Source organism: Manis javanica, chromosome 5, assembly GCF_040802235.1.
Source record: "Manis javanica isolate MJ-LG chromosome 5, MJ_LKY, whole genome shotgun sequence".
Classification (NCBI taxonomy): domain Eukaryota; kingdom Metazoa; phylum Chordata; class Mammalia; order Pholidota; family Manidae; genus Manis; species Manis javanica.
This window is the reverse complement of record NC_133160.1, coordinates 14,142,881-14,156,369: the sequence shown is the minus strand read 5'-3', so window position 1 is coordinate 14,156,369 and position 13,489 is coordinate 14,142,881. Positions and strand designations below refer to the sequence as shown.

The window sequence follows — 13,489 nt, the reverse complement described above, 5'->3', positions numbered from 1 at the left end:
GACCCCTCCAGGTATGCCCACCCAGGTGTTCCATTTGTTTCCCCGCTGTAGTCTCCCATTCCGGGCTTTGTCCCAAGATCAGGGCTGTGTCTCCAGCCCCTGCAGAGGAGGCCTCAGAGATGGCGGGATTAAACAAAACGGATTCGGTTCTTCCAGACCACCTAGCAGTGCCCAGCAAGCACTGGCACACACAGGTTCAGCCTGCAGGGGCTCACCCACCATGGGCTGTGTTCCAGAGCTGGGGAAGCAGGTCGCGCAGAGGTTCCTTGTTGCCAAAACCAAATAGGCTGCCCAGGGATGTTTGCCTCTGGGTCACACCCACCTCTGGGTGGCTGCCAATCTTCCTGCCAGAAACCACAGGCCCAACAAAGCTGCCCAGAGTCCAGGCCACGGGGCTTAGGAGGGTTTGGGGCAGCTCTGCAAAATGCAAAAGGGGTGTCTGCCGAGCACGTCCTGGCTCCACGGCTTGTCGGGTGGGGCAGGGGGTCCGGGGCAGGGTTGCAGCAGCTGCTGTCGGTAAGGCCCGCTAGGGCTGGGAGGAGCTAGGGAGGCCCCTGCCAGTCTGTCACAGGCTCTTGGTGCTGGCGCGGACTCTGGCTTTTACACACACACACGCACACACAAACACACACGGCAGGCACCCACTTGGTGGCCCCCACAGTCTCACCTTCAGGTAAATGGGCTCATCGATGGGAGCATGAGGATGGGGAGAGGGGCAAGGAATGCCAAGCCAGTGTGTGCGTGTGTGTGTGCGTGTGTGTGCGTGTGTGTGTGTACTTCCCTGGGAGTGACCTCACAGCTGCCGGAACATAAAGGCTTACAAGTCCTGCCTCCCAGGCTCAAAGCTGGCTCCGTGGGGGACACAGTGACATGAGAGGCATACCAGAGACCCACCTCCTGGCCTTCTCCCTCCTCTGCCTCCTCTTGAAGGTAAGGGGACCCCAGGCCCTGAAATGTGCTGCTGACTTGCTTGGTGTGGTGGGGGGAGGTGTGGATGCTCTGGAAGAATTCCTGCAGGTTCCCCATGCTGGGCACAGCCAAGCTTCCCCACCTCTGGCCAGCCCTGCTGTGCGACTTCAGGCAAGTCCCTTCTCCTCTCTGAGCCTTAGCTGCTTCCTTGGTGGAATGGGCACATTGTTCATGATGACTTTGTGAAGATCATTTGTGATAATTCACCTAAAGTTCTTAGCACAGGACCTGGAGCATGGCAGATGTTCAAAAGAGGTTCTTTGGGGGATTTTTACCAGTCCCTACAGCCCTTCTAGCAGAAGTTGGTATCCTCTTTATAAATGGGGACACCCAAGATATACCCTGCTTTATCTATGAGCCAGGATTTCAGTAGATACTGGTGTCTGATTGGCAAGTTCATATTGTAGGGACATTAATGCTGTTGGACCCTCAGGTGTCAAGTGACCTGCTGATCCTGGCTGGAGTGGGGCAGGGACACACCTCTTTGGAATAATGCCCTCCTCTTATGGGACAGTTGTCAAAGGGCTTGTGGAATGTCTACCTAGCCTAACATGCCCAACAACCCCATAAGGAATTATTATCCACTGCTTTCAGTCAACCAAAGCTCAGAGAGGGTAAGCAACTTGCCTAAAACCACCCAGCAAAAAAACATCAGAGCACGAGAGAAGGTGGAACCCAGGATAGGCCTGGGTGTGTGGAGGACAGGGAGGCATTTCTGTCTATGCCTCTCCATCCCCTATCTGGCTCAAGGGCACAGCTACCAAGCCCTGTCATTCTCTCAGTAAATGCTAAGTTCCCAGTGCTGTGGAGATTAACCCCACCACAAGCCGTCTCACTGTATTTCATGCACCTCTGAGAAGAGTCCAAGTGGGAACCCAGGTGCAAAGCAGAAGGCCCTGCTTTCAGGTGGGAGGCACCCAAGAGCCAGTTCTGGTCAGAAGCCTCTGTTTCCCATTAACCAAGGGAGCTCAACCTCTGGTTTGGAAGGTAACCCAGATGTCCAGCTGATTGCTTCTCAGATCAGATTCTTCTCAGAGAATCACCTCTGGATTAATTAAAACACAGATTTAGATTCTTAAAGAAGGACCCTAAAGGTTACATTTCTAACAAGCTTCCAGATGCTGCTGCTGGTCCAGACCACACTTTGAGGGGCAGGGCTAAGCCATCTTTAGAATATTTTCTGGAATCTCTTTGGTGTCACCCAGTTTCCTGCTGGAAATTCCTGCAGAGGTAGGAACTGGCTGCCTTGCGAGGCTCCAGGCTCACAGCTGCACAATTGCATTGATTATCAATGCCGTCTTAGATGGCCGCCCTGTGAGCGCCTCCTGGTCTGCGTCCCCGCCAGAGGCTGGTTGCCAGTTTAGGGTGGCCTCTGCTGGCCAAGGTGAGAGCTGCAGGCCACCAAAAGCAGGTCTGCAGGACTAAGGGACCTGAGCGTGGACAAGATGGGGATGAGAGCAAAGGGATTGTTGCCCACGTTGCGGGGCCACACAGGAACTATAAGGCTCTTTATTTCACCTTCCTAAACTGCAAGTCTTCCGTCATCTAGATTAAACCCTCCAGTCCTCCAAGGATCCTACTAAAGATGGGTCCCCCACAGATGGGACCACTGGGAACATCTTGAATTATGCCTGCCTCTTGGTCCCCACCTTCAGATGGACATACATGGAGCCCAGAACATCTGGTTTCTGGTTTGCTTGTTTCTCTGTCCTGAGTAGCGGGTGGCAGTCAGGACACGGGTTGATACTTTGACCCTTCCCCAGAGGGGTGGGCTCCTGGTGTGGGCTTTTTCCTCTTACAGGAAAAGTCCACCCCTACCCTGGGTCCCTGGGTTCTCAATGGGGAAGCAGCCTCACAGGTCTGCAGCTAACACACTGTGACGTGTGGCGAGTCCCTTCCTCTCTCTGGAGCTCAGTTTCCCCATGTGTGCATGGCAGGGCAAAGGAGTTAGAACTGGAGCAGAGGGGCCAAAAACCTAGCTGTGCACAGAAGCCCTGGACAGCCTGTCGAAAGGACAGTTTCCAGGGCCCTGCCTGTGGGAGTTCTTATCTGGTAAGTCCCAGAGGAAGCTTTGGGGATCGATATTTTACCAAGTTTCCTGCTAGATTTGATTCTCATCCGGAAACATATTCTGGATTGTTCCAAAGATCAAAAATGTCCATGCTGTTTGATTTATTCAGTCCTCAAGATAAATATTCACTGTCCACCTGCTGGAAAATGTACAGGACTCTGTCATTTGAATCCTTCACTTGTTGCTTCTGGCTCTCCAAGCTTCTAGAGGGCAATGCCTAAGCCCACCACAGTGGTGATGCTCACAGCTAAGTGCATCAAGCATCTACTACAGGCCAGGCCATGTGCTACGAGTTTAACACATATTGTCTCACATACTTCCCATAACAATCCTCTGAGTTAGATACTACTATTGCCCCCATTTTACAGAAGAGGAAAATGAAGCTCAGAGAGCTTGAGTAACCTTCCGAGGTCACTCGGCTAGTAAGGGGCAGAATTAGGACTGGAACTCTAGACCAGAGTCTTTCTTCATGACCACAGTGCCATGCTGCCTCTTAGGGAGTGTCACGAGTCCGCCAGGGTTCAAGGCCATGTCTGCATGATCTGGGGGCAAGCTGTGGATCCCTCACTGACCATTTGGAATGACCATGGCTGAGTGAGGTCTCCATCTCTGCAGGTGTGTGCTCAACTGTGCCCAACACCGTGTGTCTGTCCCTGGCCACCACCCCGATGTCCACTGGGGGTGCCCCTGGTGCTGGATGGCTGCAGCTGCTGCCGGGTATGTGCACGGCGGCTGGGGGAGCCCTGCGACCACCGCCACATCTGTGACCCCAGCCAGGGCCTGGTCTGCCAGCCTGGGGCAGGCCCTGGTGGCCGGGGAGCCGTGTGCCTCTGTAAGCAGGTTTGCGGGACTGATGGAGGGTATGTTTGGGAGGGTCAGAGCCATGGGAGCTGGAGTGAAAGAGAAGCTCTTCTCTGTCTGCCTCTCTGCTGCAGGCACACCGTCCTCTCCTGCCAGACCTGCCAGGTCTGGTGACCACCCTTCCCTAGGCCCCCTCCCTGCTTCTCCAGTCTCATTGTTGCTCTGACAATGGTCACCACTGACCAGCCTTCCCCCCAATTCCTACCTGTCTGAATCATAACCACCTTTTGAAGCCAGGCTCAAATACCTCCTCTGCTGAGAAGCCCTCTTAGATTCTTCAAATCAAAAGTCATCATCTCTTTTCAGGACCCTCATAACACTTTTGGGAAAATAAAAGTATTGTCACTTATTCAGGGCATGATATGTGTGTCAGGCACTGTGCTAAACACTACATAAATCATATAATCTTCACAATAATCTTATGAGTCAAATACTTTCAATCCCATTTTATAGATGAAACTGAGGCTCAGTGACATTAACCGACACTTAAAAAAAAATGAGAGACAGAGACCTGTGAATCACTGACAGTGAGTTTATCAGTAGGAAAAACCTTACTAAAACACCAATGAGACCAATAGACAAAGTCATCAATAGAAAGCCCCTGTTAAATGCTTTTTTGATCAGGGAAGTATAATTATGAAAAAAGGGGCAAGTTTTTTTATAAACTCATAGATGATTTTATAATACAATGTCTAATAAAAATGTCTCTAAAAAATGAGATAAGTAGCACTTAGCTTAAGGGCTGTTATTTAGATTAGCCCTGACATATGTAAAATACTTGGCAGGGTTTATTCAGGGAACCCTTGCATAGCACTTACCATGTGCCAGGCATTAAGGGTTTCACAAATATCTCCTCATTTAATCTCATAACAACCAAATGAGGAATGTACTAATGTCATCCCCATTTTATAAACCGAAAAAAAGAAGCACAGAGAGGTTAAGCAACTTGCCCAGGGTCACACAGCTCATAAGTGACTGAGCTGAGATTCAAACTCAGGGACCTGGCACCATAATTTTTGTTTCCATCCCTCTATGGCCTGACACTCAGCACATGATCAGTACATGATCTCATTCCATCTTGATTCAGACTCCAAATGCCTGGAAGCCAAGGGTTTCCTCGGTCCTTGCTCCCAGCCCTGGCTGGACCACATGCTGGGTACTCACGAATGTTTAGTGATTTGAGCCAAATGTGGAGGACGGTAAACCCGACGGGTGAGCCAGAGCCAGCTAAGACCTCACGGGGGTTGAATCTCAGTCACGTGTCTGGAGGGAACACGATCCCAAAAACAGGCCAGCTCCAAGCTGCGTGTGCATCCAGAATGAGCCCCTGAGCCCCCACACCCCGACGTGCTGCCTCCCCAGCTCAGTTGAGGGTACCCCCATCCCTCCCTCGGCTCAGGCGTCACTGATGATGTCTCTCCCTTTTTCCCAGCCTACATACTACCCAATAGCAGGTTTTTCCAGCAGTCCTAGACCCACTTTCCCCAGTACCCCACTGCCACCCACTGGCCTGAGCCCCATCATCACTTGCTGGGGTTTTGCAGTGGCCCCGTAACTCTCTCCCTGCTTCTGTCCTTGCCCATTGTCCTTCCCTACCCAGATGCCAAAGGGCCCCTTTTAATAAAGAAGTCAGATCATGTCTCTCCTCTGCTCTTCATCTCCTAAAACCTTCCAGCTTCTCATGCCTTGGAGTAAAAGCCAAAGTCCTCTCAGTGGCTGGAAGGCCCCTCAGGGTCCTGCTCCTATTTTCTTCTGGCCTCATCAAGCTCCTTCTCTCTCTCCTGCTCTCTGCTCCAGTCTCACTGGCCTCTGCTGTTCCTTCAATGCCCAGGCAGTCTCCCACCTCAGGGCCTTTGCACTGGCTCTTCCCTCTACTGACATTCTTTCTCCCCAGATACCTGCATGGCTAGTTCCTCACCTCCTTCATATCTTTACTCAAATATCACCTCTTCAGGGAGGCCTTCCCTGATGATCACATTTAAAAACTGCAACTCTCCCCAACTCTTTAACTCTGCTCTCCTGTATATTTCTACCACTGATCACCAGCTGGCCTCATAAACTTTTTTATGTGTGTTTATTGTATTTATTTGCTATTGTGTATTACTGTGTGTTTATTTGTTTTGCTTATTGTATTTATTTCCAATAGAGCAGAAGCTCAAAGGAAGGCAGAATTTTTGCCTGTTTTGGTCACTGCTCTATCACAAGTGCCTAAAACAGTGCCTGGCACATAGTAAACACTCAATAAATAATTGCTGAATTAGTGAATAAAGACAACAGTTCTAGCAGGGCCTGCAGTAACAAGCCCCATGTATTAAGCCCTTTACATACATGATTTTTTCCTTAATAATGCACTGGCTCTTCCTTAATAATGAGGTAGGTCCTATTATTATCCTTATTTTGCAAATGAGGGAACTGGGGTTCAGAGAAGTTAAATCACTTGCCTAGGGTCACACAGTGTGCAAGTGGCTAAAGATAAAACAAACAAACACCCTGTTGTTCCTTCTCCTGCAAGGGATTCTCAGAAGGGAAGAAAGATATAGAAATCACCAGGCAAGACTGTGCTCTGAAGTCTTTTGGGGGAAGTCCCTGGACAAGGGGACACTGACGAGGTCCCGGAAGGAGTAGGGTTTTGGCAGCTGTACGTGTACGGGTGGGTGGGGGAAAGCCGAGAGTGAGTAAGTTTGGAGGTGCACTGTGGTGTCTGGGGTGGCTGCCCAGGGATCATAACCCCCACAGCCTCCCCAGGCAGCTCTGAACTGGAGGAGCAGGAGAGGTGCCTTGCTAAAGATCACCCCTCCAGCTGACTTTCCTAAGCAATCCCTCTGTTTACCAGGTTATCCCTGCGACCAGGAGGTCCCGGGACCCAGGCTGGGGACTGGGCTGTCTGGCTGGGGTGCAGATGAAGGTGCAGCTGCCCCTGCAGTTTCTAGGAAACCAGCAGCCATGGTCCAGGAAGGTCAAGGATTTGGAGCCAAAGGGCTATGGCCTGGAAAGAGCAAGGACAGAGAACAGACACTGGTCCTGTTCTCCCCAGAGGAATGAACCTCACCCACTCCCACTTAACAAGCATCTGCTATATTCCAGGCCCAGGGCAAAATGCTTTAAATACACCAGTTCACTTAGCCTCAAGAAGCCCTGTGAGCAGGGTACCTCAGCTCAGAGAGGTGCAGTAACTTGCTCCAGGTCCCACAGCTAGCAAGCAGGGACCAGGGTCTGAACCCAAGTTTGTGTGCCTCCAAAGTTCCTGTATATGGGGACCTATTTGAGGTTTTCCTCTGAAGACCTGGGAAAACCTGCTTGTCAAGGAGCCCTCTCTGCCAGACTCAGCTGAACTGCTGCACATGCCTCCAGGAAGCCCTCCTGATTGTTTCTGTCTCTGCACTTCTTACATGGCTCAGAGGTACCTCTCCAGTGCTCTTCATTCTGTCTTTGAGTGGATAACTTTCACAGGTGTCCCTCAACTGGTCCTTGACCTGTCGAGACAAAAACTGTATCTCAGTCTGTCAAGGAGCACAGTGGTTGGCACACAGGAGGGGTACCGTGTACACCTCTGGAATTATTAGGAGTCAGACATTTTTATCACTGTGTCTTATGTGCTGGGTGTTGTGCCAGGCTTTCATTCAAAAGGCATATCCTGAGGATCTGTGTGTCCCATCCATGCTCTGAGCTAGCACAGAGGATGACAGGATGAACACTGTCAGCAGCCCTCAGGCAGTTTGTGTCCAGTGGAGGAAGCAGCAACAGTGCCCATATCTTGAGGGCTTCATTCAAAGAATGTTTTTTGAACACCTACTATATACCGAGCACTGTCTAGATGTGGTACATATATTATTTCATGTAACTGGTTGCTGTTCTCATCATTGCTATTGTTAAGGTGGCTCAGAGAAGTTAAGCAACTTACCTAAAGTCACACAGCCAGCAAGGTAAGCCCTGACCTTAGTGACTGTAACACAGCAGATGAACAACAAAACCTTGTTGCATGAAATCTCAGTGTATATGCAGTAGTTATATATTATTAATTATATGCATTTATATTATTAACATATAGTAATTATGCTAATAACAACAGAGCAGCTAGGTTCTATTGGAGGTCTCCTTTATGTGGGATTCACTACATATATCATTTCATTTAGTCTATACCACACCTCTGTGAAATAAGAACCATTATAACTCATTTTGCAGGTGAGGAAATTGAGGCAAGAAGTGAATCACTTGGCCAAGGTCCATAGCCAATAAAGAGCAGTCAGAGCTCAGATCAGGCCAGTCTTTCCACAGACCCTGTGCCAGAATGCAGTGTGCCGTGCTGTCTTCCTGCAGTGGGGATGGAGCACACGTGGTGGGGCTGCAGCCCCTTGGCATGCTCAGATACTGTAAGGGCACTGCCTCCCCAGTAGGATCTGGGCCAGCTCTGCAGAGGGGGCCGGTTGGAGGATGTGGCTGGCACGGTCTTGCCCAGGGAAAAGTTGGGGATCACTGATAGGGTCTGGTTTCTCCTCCTCAGGGGGAGAGGATGAAGGGAACTGTGAGGTGAACGGCCACGTGTACCAGGATGGGGAAACCTTCCAGCCCCACTGCAGGATTCGCTGCCACTGTCAGGATGGTGGCTTCACCTGTGTGCCACTGTGCAGTGAGGACATTCGGCTGCCCAGCTGGGACTGTCCCTATCCCAGGAAGGTTGAGGTCCCCGGCAAATGCTGCCCCGAGTGGGTGTGTGACCAGGGAAGGGGGCTGGGGTTCCAGCCCCTCCCAGTCCCAGGTGAGTTCAGGGCTGGCTCTGGCCCCAGGGCAGGGCCACCTGGAGGGGTGGGCATGGGGAGGGGCATCTTAGTGCCTGGACATCTGCAACATGGAAGCAAAGGTTTACTGACAGGAGCACGCAGGGGGTGCAGTGCGAGGACCGAGCAGACAGGAAGGCAAGTGGACAGTCACAGGACCCTTTAAAACTGACAAAGTAAAAGCAGTGGTGTAAGTATGTCATTTTAAGTCCTAAATAATCAAAAATAAAAATTGATGACAAAGTGGGGGAGGGAAAGGAGGGTTAGGATTCTTTAACCAAATTGTCAAATTTCATAGAGGAGGTTTACTGTTAGTGATATATACTATCTTTATATGTGTAATATATTGATACATATTAATAATAATATATATAATTTAAATATTACACCTATATTAATATGTTAGCATTTGGACTTATCCAAAGAGAATTCAAAACTGAACCAGACAAGAGGATCATGTCTGGGATGTGGGCCTAGGGATGAGCAGAGGTGGAGGAAAGACAGTTACCTTGTATCAGAAACCCTTCAGTTGTAGAGATTTTGTTATGTTATGTCCCTGGGTTTATTATTATATTATCATTATTGTTATTATATGAATGTCATTTTTTTTAAAAAGCCAAAAAGATGGCATTGTTTCTGTAGAGATGGCACCACATGAGAGGCAGCAGAGCGTGGTGGGTTAAGTGTGGCGTCAGCCCAGGTTCTCAGCCCCGCTCCACTATTTCCTAGCTGTGTGATTCTGAGGAAGTTGCTCAACTTCTCTGTGCCTCAGTTCCTCCAAGTATAAAATGAGAACAAGAGCACCCTTCATACAGAGTTGCTGTGAGGACTGGCTGGCTGAACAAACAGAAAGAAGCCGCTATGACAGTGCCCAGCACACCACACTCCATGGGCAGCAGCGGTAGCATCGCTGTGATCGAAGATGACACATCGTTTAATACGTAGGAGAATGCCAGTGAGTTGGCCTGCTGTATGAAAAGCAGGATAAGACAGTGTATCTGCAATTTGATTTCCATTCTCTGTGTGTGTATGCATGCATCTACAGCTGCATGCACACACATATGTGCGTACATAGTGCACACGTGTGTGTCACACAGGGATTCTCGACCTTGGCGCTAGTGACATTTGGGGCAGGTCCTTCTTGGAGGGGGCCGTGCTGTGCGCTGTAGGCTGCAGTGCCATCCCGCTGGATTCCGGCTGCTCTGACCCCAGGCATGACCACCAAAACCGCCCCAGGCTTTGCCAAATGTCCCCTGGGGGGCAAAAGCGCCCCCGTTAAGAACCTTTGGCTCTAAGGACCAAAAGAAAGGATGTTAACAAAGCAGAATAAGACGCGCGGAGGAGGAAATGCTAGACCTTGGTGAACCCGCCAGCTTGTTCCAGACGTGGCCTTCAAATCACTAGCAGCTTTGCCAGCCGGTCATGGCTCCACTGGACACAAGCCGCGGTCTCCTTCCTGTAAGGGGCTGTGGCGGGTACAGGACCAAGCAGTTCTCTGCTTACTGGGGACCAGACGGTCAGCACCACATTACCGAGTAACCAGCGTAGGAGATGCTGTGCTAAGCACTTTACCTCCAGTATTTCATTCAATCCTAACAATCAACTATTAGAAAATTTACACAGGAAGAAACTGAGGTTCAGAGAGGTTAAGCAAAGTGACCAAGATTGCGCCACCGGTGGTGGTTTGGTTTGACTTCCAAGCCTTGACCTGGGCTGACCCCTTCTTTTGTCCCCCTCAGGACCCCAGTTTTCTGGCCCTGTCGTTCCCCCAGCCCCTGGCGTCCCCTGCCCAGAATGGAGCACGGCCTGGGGCTCCTGCTCAACCACCTGTGGGCTCGGCGTGGCCACCCGCGTGTCCAACCAGAACCGCTTCTGCCGACTGGAGACCCAGCGCCGCCCATGCCTGCTTGCAGCCTGTCCACCTGCCTGGCCCCTCAGCCTGCGCAATGGTGCCTTTTAGAGCGGGCTGGGTATGGAGACCCACCCTCCCTGGCCTGCAGCCCTGTGCCAGGCCCTGGAGGACACAACATTCACAAGCGCCTGGTCCTTCTGGACCCTGAGGTGAAGCAGGGCCGCTTCAACAGCCTGGGAGGCTGGCCAAGGTTTCTAGGGTTTTCTGGTCCGTTCCCAGCCTACACACAGCCTTTATCAAGCATGCACACAGGCAAGCTTTCCAGGAGATGGGGCAACCATCTCTCCCTGAATCATTAGGCTGAGGCAGGTGCTGGGCCAAACTGGCTTTTTCTGGGAGTATGGTGATGGGGGCCATACAGATATTCTGAATCTCCTGCTTCCTTTCCTGGAGTGACATAAAAATGTCCTTGACTACATACCTATGCATGAACTTGTATATCAGGCTTGTGCTGTCTGAGAAAACCCTCCCCAACCGAGGCTGAATTCCTTGTGAAAATCACAAAGTGCAATCACACTGTTTTGCAGAGAGTCAGACAACAGGCCTTAAAGTGATTCATCAAACCCAGTATATGTTAATAAGAATGAAGCTTTCCTGACCACCTGCAGCCGCCAGGCACTGAGCGAGATACTTTATAGAGGTCAGTGCTTTGCGACATTTAAAACTAGAGAAAAGTGGGGGAGAGCAAAGAGTGCTTCTAGGGACCGGGGAACATGGCCTGGAATAAACCGACCCAGGTGTGGAATTCAGTTGGAAGTCTCATGTATTATTGTTAAAAAAAACTCACCAGATACACATTTTATATCCTCCTCTGTGATCTACTTGTGCTCGTTTAAAATTAGAAACTGTTTTCATCAGGATCCAACCAAGAAATTAGGAAACACTTTCAGTATTTTAACAGGAATTTCTTCTTCTTAAGCTAATTGTATGAGGTATGGTATACACACAGTTAAACACACAGGTCTTAAGTTTCTGCATAGGTGTCCCCGTCAGCCTGTCTTCCCGGCGGCCGGTCCATACTCATGTGTGGAGGTGGTGCACAAGGTCACATCAGTCACGGTGAGATGAAGTGATGTAGCAGAATTAAAGCCTGTACGTACACCTTGGCCTGATACACAGGAGACACACCATGGGTGCTCTCTGCTGTCCTGTCTGTGCTTATTACCTTAACTAACGTCATGATTCAGAGTGGCCCCAACGCCATTTCCAGCAAAATCTTTCTAAAATTGCATAGAAACACTTGGCAGGATATCCCCAGAGGCTAGTGGAGAATTTACTCTTTCTGGTCACTGTTTGTCTGCAAGTTGTTTGCTCTATCCCACGTTCCTTTCTTACTTTTTCATCTCCTGCGATTGTAGACCGATAGGGGCAGTGGTGTGCGTCTGTGCTAGACGAGCCCTTTGGGGCTGTCTGGGGGCTGTGCCTGGCGCCGAAGGCCCCCCCGCCAGACACACACACACACACACCCCCAACCCCGGATGATGCTCCATTCATCCCGCAGCTTCCGTGAACACCCGATGTGCTTTGTGAAGGGGCCCAGGTGAGGTTTGTTCGAAGACATGGAGCAGGAGGCGGCTGGGGGAGGGGACCTGCAGGAGGGGGCCCGGCAGCAGGCTCTTCCCCGCTGCGCAGGCCCCTCCGGGTGCCCCGCTGGTCACCTCCCTTCCTCGGGTCTCAGCGGCAGTGTGTCCCTGTGGGCCCTGTTTCCCAAACAAGGCTGAGACTTAAAGGAGACCCCAGGTATGGGAAACTGCAGCCCACACTTAAAAGAAAAGTGTCTAAGTTGTGTTCCTGGTGTTCCCCTCGTAGGGAGCGGACTTCAAAGTGCAGAGATGGATAGAGATACCTAAGCACAAATACCTATGCGTAGGCTCTCTCCATCCATCGTCTGTGTGCGTATCTGCTTACCTACCTGTCTGTGTCAGTCCACTCAAGCTGATAAACTGCCATAGAGCGGGGGCTTAATCCATAGACACTGATTGCTCGCGGTTCTAGAGGCAGAAGTCCAAGAGCAGTTCCTCTGGGCTTTTCCAGTAATTTCTCCCATTATCTGGAATGCTTTTCCCTCAGATACTTGGTTCAGTCACCTCTTTCTAGACTGTTCAAGCCCCCCCTCCCTGGTGAGGCTTACCCTGCCCTCTGTTTATATTGAAAACCCTGCTTTTCTCTGCCTATAATCTCAGTCCTTTTTATCCTTCATAGTGTTTGTTACCGGCTAACCTACCGGAAAACTTACAGATGTTCATTGTCTCTTTCCTCCCCTCCAACTAGAATGTAGTCTCCACAAGTTAGGAATTCTGCCTGTATTAAGTCTGGTGGAGACCCTGCAGACTCTAGGGACAGCAAGAAGTGGGCATGGTTGTAACTCAGCATGGTTTGACATTTTAGCAGTTTAGGTTAGAGTCAGGCCAGTCATTAAAGAGGACCTTTTCTGGTATTTCTAAGCTATGTGATACATTCTAAGTAAGCTTAAATTTTCAATAATCATACAGCAGGCAGGAGCGCTTCCTTCTGTCATTCCTCCAGCCTCGAGGACCTGGATGCCAGATGCGTTCTCTCATGGGGAACTGGGGACGTGTGAGGATGATTGGCCAAAGTCTAAATTACATAAGACACACACGCACACAGAATTAAACATTTTTAAAAACCAAAAATGATGAGTGGTTTCCTGTGTCACATCAGGGATTCCCTAGCCTCCTGCGAGCTCAGAGCAGTGGGAGAGGAGAGGGAAGGGGCCATGTTAAGCGAACAGGGTCTCCCTCCTCTGGACTTGTCTCCCCCTGGGTTGTCATCCCTTAAACGTTCAGCACGCAGACCTCAGGGTGAGCACGCACCGTTGTAAAGCGTGGCTGCTTCCACATCCCAGTCACTGGGGCATGGAACATGTTGCACAGTTAAGTG

General features: G+C 50.4%; 1 protein-coding gene across 1 annotated transcript; it reads left to right on the top strand.

Annotated features, from left to right (window-relative positions):
* Window positions 1-446: 446 nt before the first annotated feature.
* CCN5 (cellular communication network factor 5) lies at window positions 447-13,422 on the top strand. The gene is made up of 5 exons (XM_017662063.3): window positions 447-673; window positions 838-930; window positions 3,656-3,872; window positions 8,403-8,657; window positions 10,416-13,422. Exons 2-5 carry the CDS (start codon window positions 871-873, stop codon window positions 10,634-10,636), a joined length of 753 nt encoding a protein of 250 aa, XP_017517552.3. The 5' UTR covers window positions 447-673; window positions 838-870; the 3' UTR covers window positions 10,637-13,422.
* Window positions 13,423-13,489: the final 67 nt, after the last annotated feature.

Excerpts from the sequence above, each read along its gene's own strand:
- CCN5 (XM_017662063.3), top strand. The coding sequence starts at position 871 with ATGAGAGGCATACCAGAGACCCACCTCCTGGCCTTCTCCCTCCTCTGC. Across the intron at positions 3,873-8,402 it reads CCGGGGAGCCGTGTGCCTCT|GGGGAGAGGATGAAGGGAAC; the intron begins GTAAGCAGGTTT and ends TCTCCTCCTCAG. Across the intron at positions 8,658-10,415 it reads CCAGCCCCTCCCAGTCCCAG|GACCCCAGTTTTCTGGCCCT; the intron begins GTGAGTTCAGGG and ends TGTCCCCCTCAG.